This window comes from Mytilus edulis, chromosome 2 (genome assembly GCF_963676685.1).
Source record: "Mytilus edulis chromosome 2, xbMytEdul2.2, whole genome shotgun sequence".
NCBI classification, from domain to species: Eukaryota; Metazoa; Mollusca; class Bivalvia; order Mytilida; family Mytilidae; genus Mytilus; species Mytilus edulis.
This window is the reverse complement of record NC_092345.1, coordinates 29,823,054-29,849,746: the sequence shown is the minus strand read 5'-3', so window position 1 is coordinate 29,849,746 and position 26,693 is coordinate 29,823,054. Positions and strand designations below refer to the sequence as shown.

The window sequence follows — 26,693 nt, the reverse complement described above, 5'->3', positions numbered from 1 at the left end:
TGACTATTACTTTTTTTAAGGCCCAACTGACTTAATATTATGTGTTCACTATAAATCGTTTTAATTCTTGCACTTCGCATCACTAATTCATATCCAATAAGAATACCTACATACGGAGCCCAGAGCACAGTCAAAAAGCAACAAATGAAAACCAATCTCCACATTCCCCACAAGGTACAGATATTTTCTAAACAAAATGGTAGGTTAACTAGCAAACCTCCTCCTTGTATGACAGTTGTAATACTTCTGTTAAATTGACAATTTACCAAATTGGATGAACAACTCAAACAGACGTATAAATGAGTTTACTGAGACGATAATTGGGATCAAGCACTGACCGAAAACTGTGTAAGCATACATCACAGGCAGAACTGACTTAAAATCAAATAAACTGCAAACTGGCAAATACATATCTGGTCAAATAAACTCCAACAAAGACAAAACAACTGAAAGGAGCAGGACCATACTACTGGTAACATATGTAAATAATAAAGAACATCAATCGCCGTCTAGCTGTTTTTAGCTCAGTGAATGGGTATATATGACGAATACTCATTCAAAATTTACCATACTAATATATAAAAACGAACTACCGTTGTCATTGGTGAATTCAAAAAGTCGGAACTAATAACCTATCCAGCTCTTATGTTATATGTGACAGTGAAAAAAGGCAAAGTAGTGCGAATAAATCACAATTTTTCTTCGGAAAATGACTGTCGGTCCTAAGTCAGGAATATGATAGTTGTTTTCCATTCGTTAATCTGTTGTTTTACACTGAGGTTTTACAAAGTCTTGCGTTTTGATTATGTCAGTTTTTACGGACTTAGTTACCCTTTTTCGGAATTTAAGAATCTGGCAACTTTTTTTTAACTTTCTGAAACACAAAATGAATTAAATCTTTCTATATCTAGTGGATGTCAGGCCTGAAATCTTTTATAAATTAACAGCCCGCAGGTAAGCTGTACTCAGGGTAACTTTTCATGTGGAAATACAGCCAGTTTTGTCCATTTGTTATGATGAACCTTAACTGGGTAACCTTCTGAAAATAATGTCTTTAAGAATTTGTTATTATATGTGTGTTCAACTCAGTTATTTTTTGTTGTGTCACAAGTATTATAATTTTACTGATAGGACTATAAAAGAATATATATTATAATTATTTCTTCTTGTCGCTTATTGACGCTTCTTGTCGCTAATTATTGGGACCGTCATTTACAAGTTGCTCCGTATTTGTTGTGTAATTTAGTTTAGTATTCACAGAAAAGCAATCTCCCAGGGTCTAGAGTTCTTTCTGTAAGTTTGGCACAAAATGTGAGCACAACAGCTGTATCTGGCAATTGATTCCCCTCTTCTCATTTCCCAGCTACAGGGAGAAAACTTAATAAGGGTTTAAAAACCTATTAAACCTTAAGTTTTCTGATAAAACAAGTTGAGATAACAAGCAGTCTTGAATAGTCTACCTTTTAATTGATAACTGTCTGTGTTTGAGTGTAAAATGTTCATAAATTGTAGGTTAAGCAGTATGATACATTTAGACATAAGATGATGATCAGAGGCGGATCCAGGGGGTGGTCACCGGGTGCCGGTGACCACCCCCTGGGTTTGCAAAAATGGTGCACCATGTACCAAAAAATGGTGCACCTTGAACATTTTGAAAAATAAATTCGTCGATCAAATCAATTTGTCTATCGTAATCACCAGTCATAAAGTTGTCATTACTTACCTTAAGGCTAAATACATGTACCTTGACAGGTATGTTTATACAATGAACATGTAATCAACAATCGCTAATTACTTGGTCGATTTCTTTGATGTAAAGGTGTAAAATGAAGAGACAGTCCTCAATCTTAGATGTTTTTAGCAGGTAATATATACTTTTTTTACATTACGTTTATCTAAATTTTTAAAGTTTGTATAATAACTTTTCTCGACCAATAATATTTTTTTACTGTGATGCCAAAATTCAAAAATAATTTTAAAGTTTTAAAGTCACATAAATATTCTATATTGAATGAATACCCCCGTTCCATCATCTGTTTGTCTAAATGTTTCGTTCATTCCAATTTTTTAGTAACTTATACCCTCTTTCCTTCTGGAAACGCCACAAATCAGCCCCCTCTGAAGTACCAACGACTTGTAATGGACCTAGCATTGATACGAATAAAAGTGACCAGATTAAAGAAACAACCCCCGACTTACATATAAGTACAAACGACATTGGTTTTGTAAAACAATCAACACGTAAATTAACAAACGAAAAAAGAAATTTAATTTTATTCCGTATATTGATGAACTGATGTCTGGCATTAATGATAGATTTTCTTCTCTTTCTAAAACAGCTGCTATGGCGCTTGTTTTAATTCCAGAGATGACTATCCAGAAACAACACGCTCATGTAATACTCGAGAACATTAAACCGTTTCTTGATTTTTTTTTCACTCTGACTTGCTCTAACTATTTTCATGATACCAATAAAAAAATTGAATTTTAATTTAAGATTTCAAAAGGTGACCACCCCCTAATAAATTCCTGGATCCGCCCCTGATGATGCTACGCTGAACAGCTGAATACACCTTATTGCTTAACTTCCAAGCAAGGACCAAAGCTCATAAATTCAGCCTTTGCTTATTGCTATTTGTCCACCATTACTGTACATCACACAGGTTCCCATAAAATTTTGACGTCATAATACAAAATATCTGACGCCACAATGAAAAAGTGATTGGTGTATGACATCAATAGTTCAACCGAGACAGATTCTCAGGGTCAACCGGGGATAGAGATAAGGTGTATAGTCAATAAGAAAACTATAATGATATGAAATAGGTTTTTGCATAAATGTACACAGCTTAAGACTAAAAAATATACATGTAACCCCTGTCCAAGGCATGGGACGGATTGGTGCTAGCAGACTTGTTTAACCTGACTACATGTACATCATATCTATATGGGCGTTTTTCAATAAAAACATACTTTCTTGTCCCAGCCACTTTAAAAAAAATGTGTTTGATCTTTGCAAGTAATTTTTTGTGCAGTCAGTACATTGAATTAGATATAACATTTTTAAGCAAAGAAACAGTTTATTTTTTAGAGAGATTGATAAAATATTGATTCCTGAAGGGTCCAAAACAACCAAAATGGCATGTCCCTAGACCGCCTGTTCAACATTCATACTCTCAAATATCGTAAAAAAGTCCCCTACAAAACAGTACACAAATTATGAAAATAATATCATTTTAAAGAGTATTTAAGATTGCACTTTTTGTTTACAAACAGGTCTATAATAGAGGTATTCAAAATAACTCTTGAAAATAAATTTTAGACTAGTTGATTTTCCATTTTTTTTAGGTCTGAAAGGAACGCTTTTATTGAAAAACGCCCATATACGTGTCTGATTGCACTGATTCATGCTTGCTCTAGTACCTGTTTGTCCTGTTACCTTTTTACCTAGGGTTCATTTGCTCTTATTTTAATTTTGTTCATGTTGCATAATATTTATTATTTGAACAGAGTACATAAATGTACATGTATGTTAAAGTTTGCTGAATATTTTTCCTGTATTGATGTAACCAAATAATTATTTCCTTTTTTTTTTGCCCCCACTGTAGCGGAGGGGGCATTAAGTTTTACCCTTTTCGATCTGTCCTTACTTCCCAAAATCATGAAAATTGGTTTCCATTCTATAACTTTATTTTGCGTCAACCAAATGTTATGAAACTCATACACAATGCTTATTACCACAAAACACAGGTCACAATTGTACTTAGGTATGAACTCATGTTGTACTTTGGTGTAAAACTCATGTTGTATTTTGTTATTGAATTCATGTTGTACTTTGTTATTGAACTCCAAATTGAACTCATGTTGTACTTTGTTATTGAACTCATGTTGTACTTTGGTACGGAACTCATGTTGTACTTTGGTATGAAACTCATGTTGTACTTTGGTATGAAACTCATGTTGTACTTTGGTACATGAAGGTACAGTATTCGACAATCAATTGATTCGACAAGAGTTGATTTTTCCTTCAGGTTTTAATTCAATTCAATTAAAAAGAATGAATTGAAAAGACACTTTAACGATCGATTTATTCAACAAATCTTTAATGATAGATACAATCGATAATGATTGAACATTGTTTGTCGATTCAATCAACTCAATTTATTAATGATGGATACTCAATTGTAACGATTGATACAATCGATATCGATTGTCCATTGTTTGTCGATTCAATCTACTCAGTCTCAATGCTTATGCGTTATGACGAAGTTTCCATCGTTACGATCGATATGAAGGATAACGATTGAACGTCGTATGTCGAATCAATCAACTCAATGTGTTTTGAAGAAGACTCGATCGTAACGATCAATGCACTCGATAATGATTGAACGTCATATGTCGAATCAATCAACTCAATGTTTTTTTATGAAGACTCGATCGTAACGATCGATACGATCGATAACGATTGTACGTCATATTTCAAATCCATCAACTCAATTTGTTAATGGTAACCACTTAATAAAAACTTTATTAATAAAGATTAAACAAAATAAGTTGTATTACTGTATTTCCCACTTCGGCACTGATGGAGATAAGCTCTATGAAAATAATATATGTCAGAATGGGTACGGAGATATTAGTATAGTGAACATAAAATGTACACACAATTGAAAAATATACAAAAGTTGAAGCATAGGAATTTGCTGTTTTAAAGACTTTTAACACTGATGAAACATTTTTAACATTAATTCAAGTTTGAAGAAGCTTCATAGCACCAGTTTCAAGAGAGAAAAGTATGTTTGTGACAATGTTTATTGTAGTATCCAGTTTATGACAGTTGTATATATACATGTAGAACATTAAAATGAAGAAACAAAAATGAGTAAATCAACATGAAAATTATTTCAAAAATTATTATCAAATGAATATTAAAGGAAAGAGAGTTCAATGTGCCTGCTTGTGCTGTAGTATGTAAATATATGCCGGCTTAATTGCGCCTATGCAATTTTTTTAATAGCTGTATTAAATATAAGCCATCTAGCGTCGTAGACTGTGTTTATGTGCCTTCTAGCGTCGTAGACTGTGTTTATGTGCCTTCTAGCGTCGTAGGCTGTGTCAATTTATCACCTAGCACCGAAGTCTATGTTATTGTATCTAACTGTGTTTAGGGTTAGAGTTATGGTAATAGTAAGACTAATAAACAGTCAGGGGACTTACTTAAATGAGTGATTTTCTAAATCACTGGTTTAAGTAACATTATTTCCATAAAAGCTGGAAGTAAGAGTTGTCTTTCTTTAATAATCACCTATTTAAGTAGTACAAATTAATCTTTAGAAGAAGTGGTTTAATCTTATTGTAGCTTAAAATATAGAATACAAATGATCCAGGGACTAATTATGTTTCTTAACTTGTCAGAACCAACATCTGTGTTGTCTAGGATGACCAGGTCATTTCAGGTGATGACCTTGTACTGAATCTAGGATAATGACATTAAAATCACTTGTTTAAGTATCATACCTCAATTTCCTTCCCAAAAATCACTTATTTAAGTATCATTATTTTAATAACCCCCACTAATTTCAACACCCCCGAACACATGGAACAGTGAAATTTTTATCACGAACAGTAGAATTTTATTACATAATCTAAAAGATGAAACCTTGAACTTTACAGGAAAAATACTCCCACTGCTGGGAAAAGTCTGTTAAGAAAGTATCAGTTCATTATGTAAAGCCATTATTAATAGCATTTTTTCAACTAAAATAGAATTTTCAGCTAAATGATAGCATCAAAGGCATAAACCTTGCTACTTTAAAAAAGAAGCAAAAAGTTCATTTTTTTCAATTTTACTAATTAAAGATATTATTTAAACCAATGTGTTTAAAATTTTGAAAAAAACTACAAAATCCCAATTTGTGAGAAAGCTTTGAATTTGTATTCATAAAATTGGTACCATCGCGCAAGGTTCATTATATGTTTATAGAGTTGATTGAGTTGAACATATTTATTAACTGTGGCTTAAACCCAACGCTTGAATATCTATTAATATACAGAGTTGACTAAGTTGGCAATCTTTATCAACCGTGGCATAATCTTATTGATTGAATACGATTTATACTTTCGTGATTAGTTTATAATATTAATGAGGAGTTGACTGAGGTGATTATATTGATTATATTGATCAACTGTGACACAATTGTAACGATTGTACTTTGGTATGTTGTTTTTTGGTATGAATCTGATGTTGTACTTTTGTATAGAATCATTGTTGTACTTTGGTATTGAACTCATGTTGTAATTTGGTATTGTACTGGTTTTGTACTTTATATTACAGAATCAAAGACAATGAAACCAAGGAAGAAACAAAGAATAAGAAAGAAAGCCAAGATAAAAGATAAAATTGATGTTCCAACAGAAAAGGAAAAAGATATTGAGAATGATGAAGTGTCTTTCAAAATTGTTGAGAAGCAGATTTCGTATCAACCGAATGAAAATGATAAGCATGCAGAACTAGATTATGTGTCTACGCTGTCGTTGGAGGTTTTATGTAATATCATGAGATACCTCCACCTACGTGATTTTCTCAAACTTGATCATCTGAGTAGAAAACTCCACAATGCTGTTACTATGCATCTACGGGTAAAAAAGAACTTAGATTTTTCCGAAGGGGAGTTGATAAGTTGGATGAGTGATCACTTGTCTGATTCTTCCCTCCTTCATTTGTTTAAGCGTTGTCATGACCTGCAATACATCTATGGATTTCATCCGCCATATCTCTCCAAAAGACGGCAGCGTGGAACAAAGAAGCTGAGTATTCCTGGAATTATTGAATCATTGTCAGTATTAACTCATCTGAAAGGGGTAGAGGTCTCTGACACACTTGTATTAGGAACTTTATTCACTTATTTTGCACATGTTGAGGTTCTTGGAACATTTCGTAATAGAGACGGGTGTTTCCCGATTGATGATTTCAATGTACTTCGCATCCCTGAAAATCCCAGAATAACTTCTATGCATTTAATAGGGATAGTTATTCCAAAGTTACCCCCCTTGATACATTTGAAACATCTACAGTTGCGATATGTACATTTCATTAATCCACAACCATTTAAAGACTTTGCAGTACCTAGCTTAAAGAGTTTTGTTATGGCTAACTGTGCAGGACCTACAAATGTTCTGAAGTATGTTCCACTGATAGCTGGACTGGCATCTGCAAGGAGCTTACAGCGGATGGAACTGATCAGAGTTCCTTTTCTGGGTAGGTTTATTCATGACACAAAATAACTGGACGGTAAGCAACCAACAATCAAGCAATAGTGACACAAAATAAGACAAACTGTACATATTAGATGAACATTTTCTGAAACTCTGTAAAATACAAGTCTTGACCAGTTCTTAACTTTGGTTCTGTGCAAAAGAGGGGTGAAAGATATCAGAGGGACACTCAAACTTATAGATCGAAAACAAACTGATAACGCCATGTCTAAAAAGATAAAGACAAACAGACAAACAACAGTATACAAGACACAACACAGAAAAACTAAAGACTAATTAGCACAGGAACCCCACCAAAAACAGGGGGTAATCTCAAGTGCTCCAGAAATAAGAAAGAAATGCTCACTCATGCATGTCATACCTTCTGATCCTTACTGATAATTTGTTATACTGTAGCAGAAAGTATTACTGAATAAAAGACATGCATGACATTTGAATTGCTAAAGTTTGATTGTATTTTTTTTGTCATTTCAGGTGGATTATTACACCATGTTATACATGATGGAGGAGCTAGTTTGAGGGGTCACAGATTTAAAAACATGCAGACCATGAAGTTTGGAGCTTGTAAACATGTTATTGGTATGGATATAGGCTTCCTGGCTATAGCATCTGCAGAAAGGTATAATGGCTGTACATATGAATCCACACATTGTCCTTTCAAGATTATTAAGAATACTGGTTAATCATAGAATTAAACAATTGACTGAGGATTCATCTATTTTTGTGGGTACCAATTTTTGTGGTTTGAGACACACTTGCATAGTCCTGGATATTTAATCATGTTAATTTCATGGTTTTGGCAAAAGTCAGCATAAATTCCTTTAAAAAATATGTAATTTGTTGAACATTTAATTTTGGTTCCCCTGTACCCACGAAATCCACGAAAATTGGTCTCCAACGAATATTAATGAATCTACAGTATTGTTTGTTATTTTTGTAAGGTAGCTTTCCGCCGTTATAAATGACATTAAAATTGAACCATAAAAGGTTTAATCATCTTCTATTCTTGGCTTTCTAATACATTAAGCCAACTGTTTGTGTCATACATGTACATGTGCATGTAAGTTATCAGTATCTTCCATAGATTTTATTTATGACTCACAGAGTTCAAATATGGGCAGCGAGTCCCCTTCTGTTCTTTGCCCCTTTATAACTTGGAAACTTAGATTGTTTTCGTTCTGTCACATGTGGTGGAATTAAATGTTCTCTAACAACATTTTCATATATCAACAAGCAAGCTTGAGCAGGACATCCGTATCCTCGTACACATTCTTTAATTTCCTTCTTTTCATGTCCTAATTGTAATGTTAAATTAATTATGTTATTTTTATAATCTATCAACAGTTTAGAGGAGATGTATCTTCAGCCATCCCTGACAAAGGACAGTCTGTTCATAGCTTTAAAGACAGCATTTGTACAGTTTCCAGTATTTGACAGACTATACCTTGGCTACACTGAACCTTTTCAAGAATCAGGTAAATCAAAATGGCTGATAATGTTTTAATGGGGGTATCCTGGCCTGGAAATGAATTGCTGAATGAATGTTCAATCTTTAAAAAAAAATTAACCTGACTAACAAATTGCTATTTACTTTTCTTCAGGTAACTGGACTAGTCAAGACCTGGTTATTGAAGGACGAGACTATGTAACAAATTACCATGTATTTTTTTTCTTCTTCAGGTAACTGGACTAATCAAGACCTGGTTATTGAAGGACTAGACAGTGTAACAGAATCTCCCTCTACTATAACAGATGTTGGAATGAAGGCAGTAGGAGAATGCTTTCCGACACTCAGATATCTAGAACTTTACAACAGCCCACACATACATAAACCAACTGATTGGTTTTCACCTGGTTAGAATTAACTAACTATTTTTGTATATGATTTTATCATTTAGATAGTGAATATTTATTGGAATTCGTTAAGTGCTTCATCTGGTATGACAATTCTTTGGTCAAATTAAATATTAAGGTACATGGACAATGGTGTTTAGTGAAATATGATAATGTGTTTAGCTTATAGAAAGGAGAGAAATAAATTCATGATTATTTTAAAAACTCAATTTACAAAAAATATTTTTGAGTTCTTATTTAAAATGTGTCAAGCTATTGTTGCTGTTTCAGTATCAGTAATATTTTAAGTAAAAGGATTCCAGTCAAATTGGTAAGAATTCCAAATTTTTTTCAGTTCTTAGTTTTGTGACTAATGCAAACCAAATTTTTATTCTATAAGTGTTTAAGGTTATAGGTTATTTGGTTCTTACTTTTCACTGATCAGTTAGAATTTCAAAGACAACAACTATCCAAAAAAAAAAATTAAAGGTAAAACTGGAAAGTTGGTATTTCTTAATGGTTTCTATATTTTTTTTATTTATCGTTTTGTAATGTAATCCCATATAAAGTTTAACTGCAAATATTGCCCTATTGGCCTTCTTGTAACCTAGAAAGTTGTATTTAAATATAAGGTTTTAAATTGGAGTAGTATTTTATTCTCCATTGAAGATAAAAAAAATTATACATGTACATGATCTTATGCATGTATCAGGAAAAGTTAAATGTCTAATACATCTACTTTTTACCACATTGCAGGGTATTCAATAAGCAATTAGTGAACAGGTTGTTCACTAATTTTAAGTGGCTCATCCAAAAGGAGGGTCAGGGGGGGGGGGGCTTGCCTTGCCCCCCTCCCCCCGAAAATTGTAGTTATTTGACTTTAAAATTTCAAAAAAAGAAATTTTTGATAGCCTTTATATTAGACGTCAAGCTGATTTATTTTAAAAAATTGATGAAAATTTATTCTAATGATGAACAACAATATAATTTTGAATTTATTATTATTTAGATGCCAATGCCTGGGATTGTCTACGTGAGCTGGTATTAAGACGATGTCATTCTATCAAGTTAGAAGAATTTTGTGCATTCATACCTTCACTTCCTGTGATAGAGGCCATTCACTTAGAACTAATGTTTAGGGAACCCCCTAAAGGTTGCTCTAGGTAATTTCTATATAATGTGGATTCATTTATTTTCATAGGTACCAATTTTCGTGGATTGAAGAAAAGTTTTAGTGGATATTAAATTTCATTATTTTGTTAAAGTCTGCAAACATTCCTTTGGAAAATTTGTAATTCGATGAACATTTAAATTCGTGGTTCCCCTGTTCCCACAAAATCCAGGAAAAATTGGTATCTTACGAATATTTTTTTCTCATTTTTTAATTTTTTTTTATTATTTATAACTTCCAATTTACAACATAATATACACAAATATAATAGCAATATATATATAAATCTATTAATATCATCTAATCACCTATTCAACGAATATATTAATGAATTCACAGAAGCCTTTGGTATGAAGACACAGGCCTTTCAGGTGGCTAGGTGGTATAAATATGTAATATATTATGATATAGGATTTTGCTAAAAAAATGGACTTTAACATGTGCTTAGCGGAAAAGTAAAATAAAAAAAATTGGTTCACTGTCTAGTTAAGAATTTTTGAAGTATTAAAGTTTATTGGTTTTTGTTCCAGATTTCTATAGAAATGATAGGGAAATGAATGAAAGTTTTATTGAAGAATCTCTCGTGAAACCTAATATAAGATTTTTTCATATTTGTGTTTTTTCATTGCTTCAATAGTCTTTTTAAATAATCAAAAATAAAATCAGCAAGTCACAGTCTAGTTTAGACAAAAAATGTACATCATTAAAAATAATGTGCATTTTATCAAAAAAGGGAGATAGCTCTGTTTTTGACACATTTTCTAATTTTGAGACCATATATAAACAGACCTGGTTATAAAGACTTGTTATACCTTCTATACATGTGAGACCCTATATAATATATATTACATTTACAAACAAGTGCAGTTGATTTGCATATTGGTTGCCATGGCAATCAGCAGTCAAAATGGAAAATCACAAATTTTGGGGATTTTTTTTAATTTCAGTTCAAATTCAAAACCATCCAATTTTAAAAATGAATAGGCAGTATCTATTAAATAAGAGATGTGTTTGTTTTTAAAAACTGAATATATATATGGACTGTGATATTCCTGGGGCAAATAGTTCTTAGTGTGTCTACCCGTTCTCTTGCTTAATACAACTGGTTTCAGTTATAAATGTTGCATTTAGTCCTTTTGACTCTTATATTTTTTTATAATTACAGGGTTGGTTTGAGTGCAGGGACTGGATTTGGTTTATCATCTTCTCTTATTCCTGATGCTCCTGTGGTTCCGAATAACCAAGTACCAAATCAGAATGAAGTTAATAACAATTTGAATAATATTGCACCCAATCAAAATGCAAATAACAATTTGAATAATGTTGCTGCTAATCAAAATGCAAATAACAATTTGAATAATGTTGCAGCCAATCAAATTGCAGATAACATAGCAGGCGATGATATAAATATTGTGGTAGTCAATGGAAATTTAGTGAATGAATTAAATGCTATAGAACCTAATGTTGATGATGGCAATAATGATGCTGATGCTGCAGCCAATCAGAATATCCATGTCAATATTGATTTAGCCAATCTGGAGGACATTGATGCCGCATCCAATCAGATTATTTCTAACAAAGCAAATTTAGCCAATGAAAAGCAAGGTCTTGTTGATGTTGATACTGCTTGTTCCAATGATAAAAATTTTGAAATGAAAGACATAGCATCTGACAGTAAAACTGATGATTCATCCAAGAATAACAAAAATACTAAAGAAATGTCGGAGACTGCAACTTCCACTGAATGTTCATTCCATACAGAAACTGAAAATAAAATAGGAATAAAAAATGAGAAGAATTTAATGAATAACAGTGCAGCAACAAGTTCCACTTATGTTTCTGACTACAATATTTCATTTCCAACAAGCAGGCACAAATGTCAGTCATCAGATAGCCATAGCTGTGGAAACCAAAATCCTAGGGACCAAGCCTCTAATGGGGGCAAATGTGTTAATGGAGACAATCTATCTTCACTTTCTAATTCTTATAAAGTTAGTTCAGATGAAAATTTGATAAATAGTAATTCTGAAGATACAATATCATCAACAGAGGTAAAACCAATTTCTGTTGAAGGTAAATGTACATGTGATAAAAATCCTTCGCCGTGTGTGACTGATGACCCATATAAATGCAAAAAATGTGATTCAGTCTCCTGCAATAAAATTGAAACGTCAGATATCAATACTGAATGTGTTCAGTTTAATAGTAAAAGTGCAATTCCCTTATCAAATTCAGAAAGTAATGATAAAATAGAAAACAGTTCTGTGACATCACAAACACAAACGTGCAAAATATTCAATGAATGTACAGAAACTATAAATGTGTCAAATAATTCATCATGTGGGACAAGTAAATCTCAATGTGTTGCTGAATATAATGGAGGAAAAGAGACTGGTGATCTTAATAAAAATGAATCTATTCATCAATGTAATAGTGCTTTAAAGTCAAATAATTTGATACAGGACGTACAATCAAGTGAACTGAATGAACAGTTCAGACAGAAAGTACCGGTATTGGATCAGGACAAAAGTGACCCCAAAACAGAATTGTCTGCTGCTAATTCTGAATGTAGCTTTTCAGGTGTGACTACACGAAATGGGAAAAGTTTAAAATCGTCTTCTGCTAATTCTGAATGTAGCACTTCATGTGTGGCTACACAAAATGGGAAAAGTTTGAAATCGCCTGCTGCTAATTCTGAATGTAGCACTTCAGGTGTGACAACAAGAAATGGGAAAAGTTTGTACGGAAAGAAAAAGGGATTGGTAAGGAAAAAGAAATCACAGAATTTAGGAGCAGATGGGTGTACAGATAGTGTTGAAAGCATGGACAAAGATCCAGTCGTGCTAAACAATGCATCTACTTCAACTTGTGATAATGATGTATCTAAAAATGAAACAAAATCCTCTCAAAAGAGCATAAACTACATAAAGAATGTACACAAACCTAGGAAAAAAGATAATGACAAAAGAGAAATTTTTATTTTAGAAAATAAAAATGAAGAAAATGGAAAAGAATCTAGCGAAAGGAAATATGAAGTATTTATGAACCCAGCATATACAAAATCGAATGACTCTTGTTTTGTGAATGATATTGATTCTGATGAACAGCAGTATTTATGTCCCACGACACGATCAAAATCACGTCAGAAACAAGAGGGTGACCAAAAAGAAGAAGGATTAGAGTACAGAAAAAGGAAGTCCATGTCGAACTTTGATACACCAATTAATTTTAAAAAGAAATGCGTTGCACGAAAAGTAATAACATTAAAGATTATGTTTGATAGATGGTGCCAAGTCAATGTTAGTGATCTCAGACAAACTGCTGGCGCTGCAAGTAAAGACGGACATAATTCATGTAAGTAATATTAATGAATATTATACCTAGTACATAGGCAAATTTTGCTTGCATGAATTTTCACTAAAAAAGTAATGTGAGTTGAAACTATACATGAAATTCACAGGAGCAAATTTTGACTGTGCACTACATTTTAATCAGAAGGTGCTTAAAATAATAGCAACAATAGTAAATTTAAAAAATACAATAAATGATATATTTATTGAAAGAGAGATGGAAGTTACCAAAGGTCATTCATACATGCAAGTTGATGACAAACTGGCAATGCCATCGCCAAAACACAAAGAAACAACCAAAAGACTAACAACATTATACAAAACATAACATCATGAGGAACATAGAAAACTTAAGGTGGTACCTAACACTACAGGGAGATAACTCTGTAAAATCAGCTAAACGTTTTAATTACGTTGTGTTGTTAAGGGAATATTAAGCTTCTCAATGATCAAAATTAGTGTTTGTCAAACTGATATATAACCAGTGTAATTTTTCTGATAAAACGGTTGGTTCAAAATTTTTGAAATTTTTATATTTTTGTTAAAGGGTAAATACTTTGACAAAATTTTATGAAACCTAAAAGAGCCAAATTGATTTTAGTTAAAGTGTTGGGTACCACCTTAAGATTTAGCAACACTAAACCGAGTTCTACTCATTGGAGGTGAGTTCTTTTGAGTGGAAAGATACAAAAAGTTAATAGGATAGGCATCAGTGACTCTGGGACAGCAATGTGACAACACAAAATAAAACCCTTTATCAATGATGAATTTTACACCCAATTGAACCTGGAAATATCAGCTAAACAAATGTTCTTTAAACTGCTACAGGTGGCACAAGTGGTTATGTTAAAATTGTCCAGAAATCTAAGAAGTCTCCAGTTATGTGTGATAAAATGACCAGTACCAGTGACCCAGTAATGGAAGATGACCGTGTTCAGGTAGGTGATTTGACCGGTGATTCTAATGAAAATGGTATATTGGTATAAGTGACCTTTCCATGGAGGATGACCTTAAATGTACAGGTTATATGATATAGTTTTTTTGAAACATTGTTATACATTGTAGCCTATTCATTGAGGATGACTTTTATAACATGTGCAGGTATGCCAACTGTCACTTAATAAACTTGGCCAGCTACATGTATGTATACAAGTTACCTTCTTATGGGAAATTATAAGTTCTAATTTCAACAACCCATGTGTGGCATTTTTTAAGAGTTATCATCCTGTAGTGCCTAAATGTACTACCTTAAAATGACTTTAAAGTAAGGTTTTTGAACATTTTTACAAATTACAGCTTGTTTCAAATGAGATAATCCCAGGTTGTTATCCTTGTAGGTAAGATTTGACCATCTTGGAGCAAAAAACCTGATTAATTATAAAAAAGAAGATGTGGTATGATTACCAATGAGACAACTTTCCACAGGAGACCAAATGATACAGAAATTAACAACCGTAGATAATGGTACGGCCTTCAACAATGAAAAAAGCCCATACTGCATAGTCAGCTGTAAAAGGCCCTGTTTTTTTTCAGAAACTTGACCAATATTTGTTGTGTACTGATTATCCTATGTTTTTTTGTTACAGGTTTTGAAATTGAAGTCTCATTCCTTACAGTGTATGACACTGAATATGGTAGGCATTACAGATTTGATACTGGAGGACTGTCCAAAACTTAGTAAATTATCAGGTTAGACAAATTTAACATTTTATTCTTCTGAAGATATTATTGAACTGAATGATTTTTTTTTGGATTTTTTTTTGGTTACATAACAAATTAAATTGAAATTGGTGTGATGAATATCTTAAAACATTATCAAAAATTATTAATGATATTTGACACCAAAGTTGATTGAAGAAAAAAGTCCAGCTACAAGTCTTATATTTACAAAAAAAAAGCAATAAAGTATAATGAATAGATAGCATACTAGTTTGACACCAGCACAATATGTTGTGGTATAAAATATGTTGTTTTTTTTTGTGTAACTAAAATCCTCTATTGTCTTAAGTAATAAAAAAAAGGTATTCACCAAAATTTGAAGCAACTAATTACCATTTACCTAAATGTCCTTAAAAATGAACACCCACTTGAAAATATATTCAGTAACACTACAAAAGTGGTTGTTTCACAGATGACAACTTTACTTCAGTGAAGCTTAATTCTGAAAAATGTACTTACCTGCAGGATATTGCTGTTCTATGGTGACTTTCTTCTAGAACAGAGCAGTTTATAGGTTTTTTTAATGACATGCTTAACTCATTTGTCAAGTCATTTTAAAAAAACACTGTTTAAGTGAGAACATCAACTTGGAAATTACTTGATATATATATGTTTTGAATATCTTTAAAATCAGCATGAAGGCACTCATTATATATATATCAATTTATCTACAGCAAAATGTATATTTTCAGGTCATGCAAGCAGGGTATTGAAAACCATGACAGTGAAGAAAGCACCAGTACTGAACAGACTAGACTTCACCCAGTGTAAGAAACTTGATGAGAATGGCATGGTCAGACAGATAGGAGATCTTCAGAGTAGAAAAAGCAGACTTATCTTTCTAAGGCCAATGCATCAGGTTAGTTTTGTATCAAAACCTTTTAAGGGAGTTCGCTTCTCAGTTTCAAAGTAATAAACTTTTCAAAAAAATATATAGGTCACCGTGCTTGTTTTCGAGATATTAGCCATTGAAATTTTGGCGGGAAAATATTCTCTCTTGACTCTTCGTAGCTTTATCATTGACAAATTGAAGTTCTCAAAAACTTTTAAAAAGTAATTAAACTTTTATAAGACTTTTACAGATGGCTTATCATTATACATGTAAAAGATTTACAAAAAGAAAAATGGGGGTCACCAGGCAAATTTTTTCAAGGCATTCAAATGGATAAAACCAGAGGATTCCGAAAATCTGACAAAAAAACTAAAATATGACAAGCCAGCTTCCTTAAATTGTTATTAATTAATTACTGTGAATACATTTATTTTTGTGGGTACTTCTTTCCTGGATTGCAGATGCTAATTTTTCTTCAACAAACAAATGATAAGTAAATACATACATCATTATCCAGGTTTTTATTATTTTAAATTTCACCTCAAATTTCTGAGTTTTATTTTTCTGCAATTTTTAATTTTTATTCAAAATACTGAATTTTTTATTTGCTTAGGCTTTGTATAAATATATTAACATTGGTAAAATGAGATAAGAGAATGGCATTGAAGAGTTATAACTTGAGGAGGTAGACCTTGGTCAAGGGAAATAACTCTAAAAATCATCAGTACTTTTGTGTAAACCATTTTCATTAATGTATTCTAAGCTTCTAGGATACATAAATAATTTCTAATTTATTGTTTTAGGTAAAATTCGTAAAAAATATATTGATGAAACTTTACTTTTACAAATGCATAACTGATTTTAAGAGTTACATCCCTGAACCCAGGTTTACTCTGTAAAATAACCTTTTCCTCTAGATTTACATGTTACAGCAGTTTTCTATGATATATTTCAGTTTGATTCAAGAACTTTGGAGAGAGACTTGTTTTCAAAGAAAGATATTGACTATAGTATATGTATCATTTATGACCATAGTCCAGAACCTTTAGAAACTATGTATAACAGAGTTCGTGTTCAAACCTGGCAAGATCTTATGGCTGGAATTAATCTGTAAGTAAAAAAAACAATTGTCATGGATGTCGAAATAAACAAAATCTTTTTTTCTAACAAAATGGACTGAATTAAAAGATAATTTCATGAATCTATGAAGTCATTATCAGAATCCTTTTTGAATAGTGATGTGTTATTTTTTCATGACCTTGACCTCATTTTCATAAATATTAATTTCATTTCATTTAGGATTATTACCTATAAGAATTTTCTTTAGAAACATTTTCATGGTTAATTTAAAGTAAAGTTTTGAATCAGTTTAAAGGAAGACCTGTTACTATAATATTTGGTTAGATTAATGCTTTGCTTCCTTGTAAGATAAAATATGGTGCCACTAATTTTAATAAATAACCATCCGCCAGAACTAGTTCTGCAGGTTAAAAATTTAAGAGAGTCTATACTTGTATGAGGAGTTAAATGTACAAATGGCATGTGCAGATTCCCTTTCATGAATGTGGCCTACTGAATTAGACTATTTACCTGATTTGTTTACCAGTTATAACATGAGCAACACGATGGGTGCTACATGTGGAGCAGGATCTGCTTACCCTTCCGGAGCACCTGAGATCACCCCCAGTTTTTGGTGGGGTTTGTTTTGCTTATTCTTTAGTTTTACATGTTGTGTCATGTGTACTATTGTTTGTCTGTTTGTCTTTTTCGTTTTTAGCCATAGCATTGTCAGTTTATTTTCCATTTATGGGTTTGACTGTCCCTCTGGTATCTTTTGTCCCTCTTTTAGTTATGAAGACAGCAGTAAGATTTTTCTCTAAATTGATCTTTTATCTAAAGTTAGGGAAGAATACTGTAAAGGAGTAGGTTCAGTAAGACCCCTTTTTGGCCTCAAAATATAGCAGTTTTAGAAAATTGTGAAAATGTAATCGTTTAGATATTTATTGCAAAGTAGAATGCCTCCGCTACATAAATATGGGCTGTTTTTGACAACACAATACACATATATCGGGTACTAGCATCATTAAGTCATGCTAAATTACTGAAATCTTCACAATTGTAGCATTTTAGTTAAATTTTAGACGGTTTCCGTCTGAAATGAAAGTGGCCGCATTCGTGTTCATTCATAATATTGAAATGTAAGTTGTATTCGATGATAATACATAATATATATAAAGGTTGAGGATGAACACGGATGCGGCCACTTTCATTTTTAACAAAATCCATCTGAAAAGTAACGATTTTTGGCATTTTTGATAGATTTTTCATATTTAAGCTTGAGTCGGGGCGTTTTAAATGACTTATTTAGTTAAAATTTTCCACATTAACGAATTGAATCAATTGAAATAGACACTTAAGTGTTTAGGAAGTGTCTAAAATCTTTCGTTAGATGAACTTGAAAATTGAGGCCGAAATCGGCCCTTACCGGACCTACTCCTTTATATATTTATTTGTATGCATTTATTATTGCAACTGTTGAAAACTTACACAAATGCAAGACTAGTTGTTTAAATTTCAAGTTAAGTTGCATACCAATGAAGTTATCAAAAGTTTAAAGTGAGATTTTTATTATTCATGAATCCCTTTGCACTTTTCGCAAATAGATTAAAAACAAAAGAAATTTGGTAATTTACAGTATTTTCTTGTGTTATCCTCTTTAAGCTTAAGTAAAGTTGTATCAACAGTACCACAATATTAATATTGAAATAAGAATAAAACATGTTTCTTTGTTATTCAGAGAGTTGCTTAAAAATTATGGTTATAAAGAATGGGTACATAAAGAATCAGAAGACAGAGACAACTATCCATGGGGAAGATCTATTTATAGAATGTCAGGTAAGGGTATATAAGTATAGAAAATGTAGATTTGAGATTTGTCATATCATGGTTAGGATGTGAGAGATATAACAAGAGTGCACACACTGAAATGTCTCACCTTCTTTACTAATCATTGATATTATGTTGATAGTCATAAATATACAGCTTTATTACAACTGCCACATAAACTAAAACATTAACCAAGAAAACTAAACATTGACCAATGCAATGAACCATGAAAATGAGGTCAAGGTCAGATAAACCATGCCAAGCAGACAAGTACAGCTAACAATTCTTCCATACAACAAATATAGTTAACCTATTGCTTATAGTTTAAGAAAAACAGACCAAAACACAAAAACTGAGCAATGAACTGTGAAAATGAGGTCAAGGTCAAATAAAACCTGCGCAACTGACATATAGATCATAAAATATTTCCATACACCAAATGTAGTTGACCTATTGCATATAGTATTAGAAAAAAAAGACCAAAACTCAAAAACTGAACTTTGACCTCTGAACCATGAAAATAAGATCAAGATCAGATAACACCTGCCAGCTAGACATGTGCACCTTACAATCATTCCATACACTAAATATAGTAGACCCATTGCATAAAGTATAAGAAAAACTGACCAAAACACAAAAACTTAACTATAACCACTGAACCATGAAAATGAGGTCAAGGTCATATGACACCTGCCAGTTAGCTATGTACACCTTACAGTCCTTACATACACTAAATATACTAGACCTATTGCTTATAGTATCTGAGATATGAACGACCACCAAAACTTAACCTTGTTCACTGATACATGAAATGAGGTCAAGGTCAAGTGAAAACTGTCTGATGGGCATGAGGAACTTGCAACGTACGCATATACCAAATATAGCTATCCTATTACTTATAATAAGAGAGAATTTAACATTACAAAAAACCTTTACTTTTTTGTTCAAGTAGTCCCATGAACCATGAAAATGAGGTCAAGAACAATGGACATGTGACTGACGAAAACTTCGTAACATGAGGCATCCATATACAAAGTATGAAGCATCCAGGTCTTCCACCTTCTAAAATATAAAGCTTTTAAGAAGTTAGCTAATGCCGCTACTGCCAGATCACTATCCTTATGTGGAGCTTTCTGCGAAAAAAGTCGCATGCTCGACAAAAACTGCTAGGACATGAAAAAAAAAAATTAACACACAGTGTTCAGAAAGGGTACAAGAAATTTTTTCATGAACATAGTCTTTGGTGACTACTAATACCATTGACAATTATACAATATATCTTCTTTTTTTAAATTACTCCAGTTGTGACTAAGGTGTATGTATGTTCTGTTGATCCATAAGTATTAGAGGATTGATCAACTTTAAAATTACAAATTATGATTTAATTATGATCAAGGAATATTCCAATTAAGGGCATACGATACAGTTTTGATCATGTATTTACAGTTTGATGAAAATTTCCATATAGGCTAGTTTTTGCCTACTTAAATCAAATATGTAATAAAAAAAATACCTTCATGAGTTACTTTTTAGCTCACCTGGCCCGAAGGGCCAAGTGAGCTTTTCCCATCACTTGGCGTCCGTCGTCCGTCGTCGTCGTCGTCGTCCGTCGTCGTTAACTTTTACAAAAATCTTCTCCTCTGAAACTACTGGGCCAAATCAAACCAAACTTGGCCACAATCATCATTGGGGTATCTAGTTTAAAAAATGTGTGGCGTGACCCGGTCAACCAACCAAGATGGCCGCCACGGCTAAAAATAGAACATAGGGGTAAAATGCAGTTTTTGGCTTATAACTCAAAAACCAAAGCATTTAGAGCAAATCTGACATGGGGTAAAAATGTTTATCAGGTCAAGATCTATCTGCCCTGACATTTTCAGATGAATCGGTCAATCGGTTGTTGGGTTGCTGCCCCTGAATTGGTAATTTTGAGGAAATTTTGCTGTTTTTGGTTATTATCTTGAATATTATTATAGATAGAGATAAACTGTAAACAGCAATAATGTTCAGCAAAGTAAGATCTACAAATAAGTCAACATGACCAAAATGGTCAGTTGACCCGTTTAGGAGTTATTGCCCTTTATAGTCAATTTTTAACCATTTTTCGTTAATTAAAGTAATCTTTTACAAAAATCTTCTCCTCTGAAACTACTTGGCCAAATTAATCCAAACTTGGCCACAATCATCTTTGGGGTATCTAGTTTAAAAAATGTGTGGCGTGACCTGGTCAACCAACCAAGATGGCCGCCACGGCTAAAAATAGAACAAAGGGGTAAAATGCAGTTTTTGGCTTATAACTCAAAAACCAAAGCATTTTGAGGAAATCTGACATGGGATAAAAATGTTTATTAGGTCAAGATCTATCTGCCCTGAAATTTTCAGATGAATCGGTCAATCGGTTGTTGGGTTGCTGCCCCTGAATTGGTAATTTTGAGGAAATTTTGCTGTTTTTGGTTATTATCTTGAATATTATTATAGATAGAGATAAACTGTAAACAGCAATAATGTTCAGCAAAGTAAGATCTACAAATAAGTCAACATGACCAAAATGGTCAGTTGACCCGTTTAGGAGTTATTGCCCTTTATAGTCAATTTTTAACCATTTTTCGTAAATTAAAGTAATCTTTTACAAAAATCTTCTCCTCTGAAACTACTGGGCCAAATTAATCCAAACTTGGCCACAATCATCTTTGGGGTATCTAGTTTAAAAAATGTGTGGCGTGACCTGGTCAACCAACCAAGATGGCCGCCACCGCTAAAAATAGAACATAGGGGTAAAATGCAGTTTTTGGCTTATAACTCAAAAACCAAAGCATTTTGAGGAAATCTGACATGGGATAAAAATGTTTATCAGGTCAAGATCTATCTGCCCTGAAATTTTCAGATGAATCGGTCAATCGGTTGTTGGGTTGCTGCCCCTGAATTGGTAATTTTGAGGAAATTTTGCTGTTTTTGGTTATTATCTTGAATATTATTATAGATAGAGATAAATTGTAAACAGCAATAATATTCAGCAAAGTAAGATCTACAAATAAGTCAACATGACCAAAATGGTCAGTTAACCGCTTTAGGAGTTATTGCCCTTTATAGTCAATCTTTAACCATTTTTCATAAATCTAAGTAATCTTTTACAAAATCTCCACTGAAACTACTAGGCCACAATCATCTTTGGGGTATCTAGTTTGAAAAATGTGTCCGATGACCTAGCCATTCAACCAAGATGGCCGCCACGGCTAAAAATAGAACATAGGGGTAAAAGGCAGTTTTTGGCTTATAACTATGAAACCAAAGCATCTAGAGCAAATCTGACAAGAAGTTAAGTTGTTAATCAAGTCAATATCTATCTGCCCTGAATTTTTCAGATGAATTGGACAACTGGTTGTTGGGTTGCTGCCCTCCAATTGGTAATTTTTAAAGAAATTTTGCCGTTTTTGGTTATCTTGAATACTATTATAGATAGCGATAAACTGTAAACAGCAATAATGTTCAGCAAAGTAAGATCTACAAATAAGTCAACATGACCTAAATGGTCAATTGACCCCTTAAGGAGTTATTGCCCTTTATAGTCAATTTTTAACAATTTTCATTAATTTGGTAAATTTATGTAAATTTTTACCAAATATAGTTCTCTGTTACTAATGGGCAAAGTTCATGATAGATATAATTGTAAGAAGCAAAATCGTTCAGTAAAGTAAGAACTTCAAACACATCACCATCACCAAAATACAATTTTGTCATGAATCCATTTGTGTCCTTTGTTTAATATGCACATAGACCAAGGTGAGCGACACAGGCTCTTTAGAGCCTCTAGTTAAGTTAAATGAGGTTGAAATTTTGTATATTTGCTCAAAATTTGGATTTGTGGCCGTATTTTCTCTTTCGAAAGAAAGCCATAACTTTTTTGTTTTAAAAGATAATCACAAATTGTTTTTTGTTAGATAATTTGTATTTTTTGTATTTTATAAGTATCCTAAAAAATTATGCATTTTTTATTCAGAAATAACTCATATTTATCAATGGTCATGAATTAAGAAAAAATAGTATTTTTTTGCTGTATATTTATCAAAATTAAAAAAATTCCTCTATTTACAGTTTAATCAAATTTGGTCCACATAATCTCCCTGCAAAATGAAACAAAATGTTGTTTTAAAAAATAGGGGTCCATGCACTCGTTTTCAAATTAAATCAGTTTGAATGATAAAAAATAGTCGAAAAATGCATCTTTTCCCGATATGTCATAGTTTGACGTAGCGAAAATAACATTTTACGTTTGCAACGTCATTACCTTCTCTGTAACTGTATCGTATGCCCTTAAGCTTATTTGTTGGGATAAAGACCTTGCAATAATATTTCTCTCTCCTACAAAGTAAGTGTTGGTAAGCAAAGATATGTGTTGCTTTTCTGGCTGCATTATAATTAACTAGCTCTGCTACTGCAGAGGATGAGTGAACAATTTATTTTGTTTTCTGCTTAAGTTAGTTTGATAGGAACTCCATGTGATAGATCAATGATGTTTTTATAAAGTTGCATTACTATCAGTACATATCAGTTTGACAACTATTTTGAGGCCCTGGTCCCTATAGGTCAGGGTCCAGCAACTTTGAATAAATTAGCAATGTTGCTGTCTATCAGGTTTTTATACGCCCGTCAAAATTTTGACGGGACGTATTATGGTATACAAATGTCCGGTGTCCATCCGTCCGTCTGTCTGTCCGTCTGTCTGTCCGGCGTAAACATGTCGCACCGTAACTTGAGAACGACATATCCAAATTTCATGAAACTTAATATAGTTGTTTCTTATGATGGTCAAATGATCTGTATACTTTTTGGTGAAAATAAGATTTAAACTTTTTGAGTTACGGCACTTTGTAACTAAAACAGGGGTGTGCTTTTTTTCATATGTCGCACCGTATCTCAAACACTTTTCTTGATTATTGTTTAAAACTTTACACACTTCTTAGTTATATTAATCTTAATATCTTTATACTTTTTGGTGATGATTCAAAATTTCATTTTTGAGTTTTTGAGTATTTTATAAAAAAGGGGGAGGGTTTTTTTACATGTCGCGCCGTATCTCAAAAACGATTTATGATTATTGCTTAAAACTTTACACACTTCTTTGTTATATTAATCTAAAGATCTGTATACTTTTTGGTGATGACTCAACATTTTATTATTGAGTTATTGAGTATTTTGTAAAAAAGGGGAGGGTTTTTTTTTTACATGTCGCGCCGTATCTCAAAAATAATTTATGATTATTGCTTGAAACTGTACACACTTCTTTGTTATACTAATTTAAAGATCTGTATACTTTTTGGTTTGATTCAAAATTTTATTTTAGTGATATTTGTAAAAAAAAAAACAGGGTGGGGGGGGGGGGGGGGGGGGTTCACATGTCCCGCCGTGTCTCAAAAACAATAAATGGTTATTGCTTAAAACTTCCTCAGAAACTATTTATGATTATTGCATAAAATTTCCACACAAGACATCGGGCGTATCATGCGCTCATGGCGCAGCTGTTTATTTAAATTTCTGCTGACAGGCTTGACATGTCTATGTATAAACAGAATCAAAATAATATATATAGATATTGCCGATACATGTACTACATGTAGCTATAGGTTTCTGAAAGTTTGAGGTCATGTAGAGGGTTTTATACAGGAGAAACACATACATTTGTGTGAAACTAAAAAATAGATATATTGTGATTTTTTTTTTACCAAGGTTACAACAGCAATTCTTCAAGATGGGAATTAATAACAGATATGCCATGGTTGCGACCTTTATATGAGTCACCTGATCATAATTTGGGTCAAGATAACAAGCATCCAGATGATACAAGAGGTAAGATTATGGGTGCCTATAAAGTCTGAAACAAAACAAACAGAAACAAAACATAATCAAAAGAAAAGAAAGTTTGTGTCGCTCAGCCTTGAGTTTTCAATTTGTTTGTAGACTGTTTTCTACACTAATTTTCTTCGAGCTTGAAGATATTGATATTTGGTAAGTTATTTTATCTTGACAAATTACAGATCAAGTTTGAATTTTGTTCTGGTTTGATGATTTTGTGCAGAGTTATGGTCCTTGGACCTAGAACATTCACTTAGAAAGTCAGGTTTTCACACTTTTTTGTTCATGCTTAACGATATTAACTTAATATTTGTTATTTATTGGTCGTCCCACTGTCTATATCACTTGCTAAGCTCTTAATAAAATTGCATATCACGGCTTTGTGACGTCAAATACGTTGACCTGGCCTTAATAACTTTGACCCGGACATATCAGACATCATAATGTTTGAACCGGCGTTGATGAGTTTGACCTGAACTGAAGTCATCTTTGGGTTACTGTTGAAGATCTTGAAAAAAAGAAACACTTCCAAAAGACACAAATACAGCCAGATAAATTGATTATCAGGTTATCTGCACTTTGATAACGACAAAAATCTTCATATTATGTCTAGCAGCTGATATTTTAAGATATCAACACGCATACAACCTAATAATCGGTACATAGTTTACACCATGACAAGTTATAGATACTGTTAGTGTTTTATTCTATATATCATTTTTTAACCAGTAGGGAACTATGTATTGTCATGCAATACTTAAGAATACTTGTTTCTTTATCATTCATAAGTTCATAAATGGACAATGTAAGAAAGGTGCATTTAAGACATTTTGTATTAAAATTATAAATAGTTTACTTGTAATATCAGTTTACAACATTCACACATTGTAATTGTCTTTTTTCAGCTGGTGTATACTGCCCAGGTGCTAAAGGTCATGACACTGTCAAGGACTGTATAAATGACTGCTTACCTAGTATTGTTGATGGTTTAACTATGGAAATGCCTTTACATTTACATTCACTTATTGTCTATGTTAATTTATGTGATATCAGTGGAACACCAACTTATGATCCATATGCATAAAACTGTTAATTTATGTGATATCAGTGGAACACCAACTTATGATCCATATGCATAACACTATAAATGTGTGTGATATCAATGGAACACCAAGTTATGATCCATATGCATTAAACTGTTAATTTGTCTGTTATCCACGGAACACCAACTTATGATCCATATGCATAAAACTGTTAATTTGTGAGTTATCATGGTTATCTATGGAACACTCACTGATGATTAATATGCATTAAACTGTTTATTTGTCTGTTATCCACGGAACACCAACTTATGATCTATATGCATAAAACTGTTTATTTGTGTGATGTCCACGGAACACCAACTAATGATCCATATGCATAAAACTTAATTTATGTGATATCAGTGGAACACCAGCTTATGATCCATATGCATAAAACTTAATTTATGTGATATCAGTGGAACACCAACTTATGATCCATATGCTTAAAATTATTAATTTATGTGATATCAGTGGAACACCAACTTATGATCCATATGCATAAAACTTAATTTATGTGATATCAGTGGAACACCAACTTATGATCCATATGCATAAACTTTTAATTTATGTGATATCAGTGGAACACAAACTTATGATATGCTTAAAACTGTTAATTTTTCACATAGATAATATGTGTGGTGAATTGTAAACACTCATTCAGACATTTTCAATTAAACTTGTTTTAACTTGCATAA

General features: G+C 32.5%; 1 protein-coding gene across 1 annotated transcript; it reads left to right on the top strand.

The window, feature by feature from the left end:
- Positions 1-1,181: 1,181 nt before the first annotated feature.
- On the top strand, positions 1,182-26,693 carry LOC139510800 (F-box only protein 38-like). Its single transcript, XM_071297330.1, has 14 exons — positions 1,182-1,293; positions 6,335-7,258; positions 7,750-7,894; positions 8,620-8,750; positions 8,956-9,129; positions 10,118-10,271; positions 11,445-13,633; positions 14,458-14,567; positions 15,216-15,318; positions 16,041-16,207; positions 17,136-17,290; positions 18,978-19,075; positions 24,791-24,910; positions 25,822-26,693. The coding sequence occupies exons 2-14, from the start codon at positions 6,346-6,348 to the stop codon at positions 25,998-26,000; spliced, it is 4,638 nt and encodes a 1,545-aa protein (XP_071153431.1). The 5' UTR covers positions 1,182-1,293; positions 6,335-6,345; the 3' UTR covers positions 26,001-26,693.

Bases quoted from the DNA above. Each gene is read 5' to 3' on its own strand.
- LOC139510800 (XM_071297330.1), top strand. From the start codon at position 6,346: ATGAAACCAAGGAAGAAACAAAGAATAAGAAAGAAAGCCAAGATAAAA. The intron at 7,259-7,749 runs GTAGGTTTATTC...TTGTCATTTCAG, and splicing joins GATCAGAGTTCCTTTTCTGG to GTGGATTATTACACCATGTT. The intron at 14,568-15,215 runs GTAGGTGATTTG...TTTTTGTTACAG, and splicing joins TGGAAGATGACCGTGTTCAG to GTTTTGAAATTGAAGTCTCA.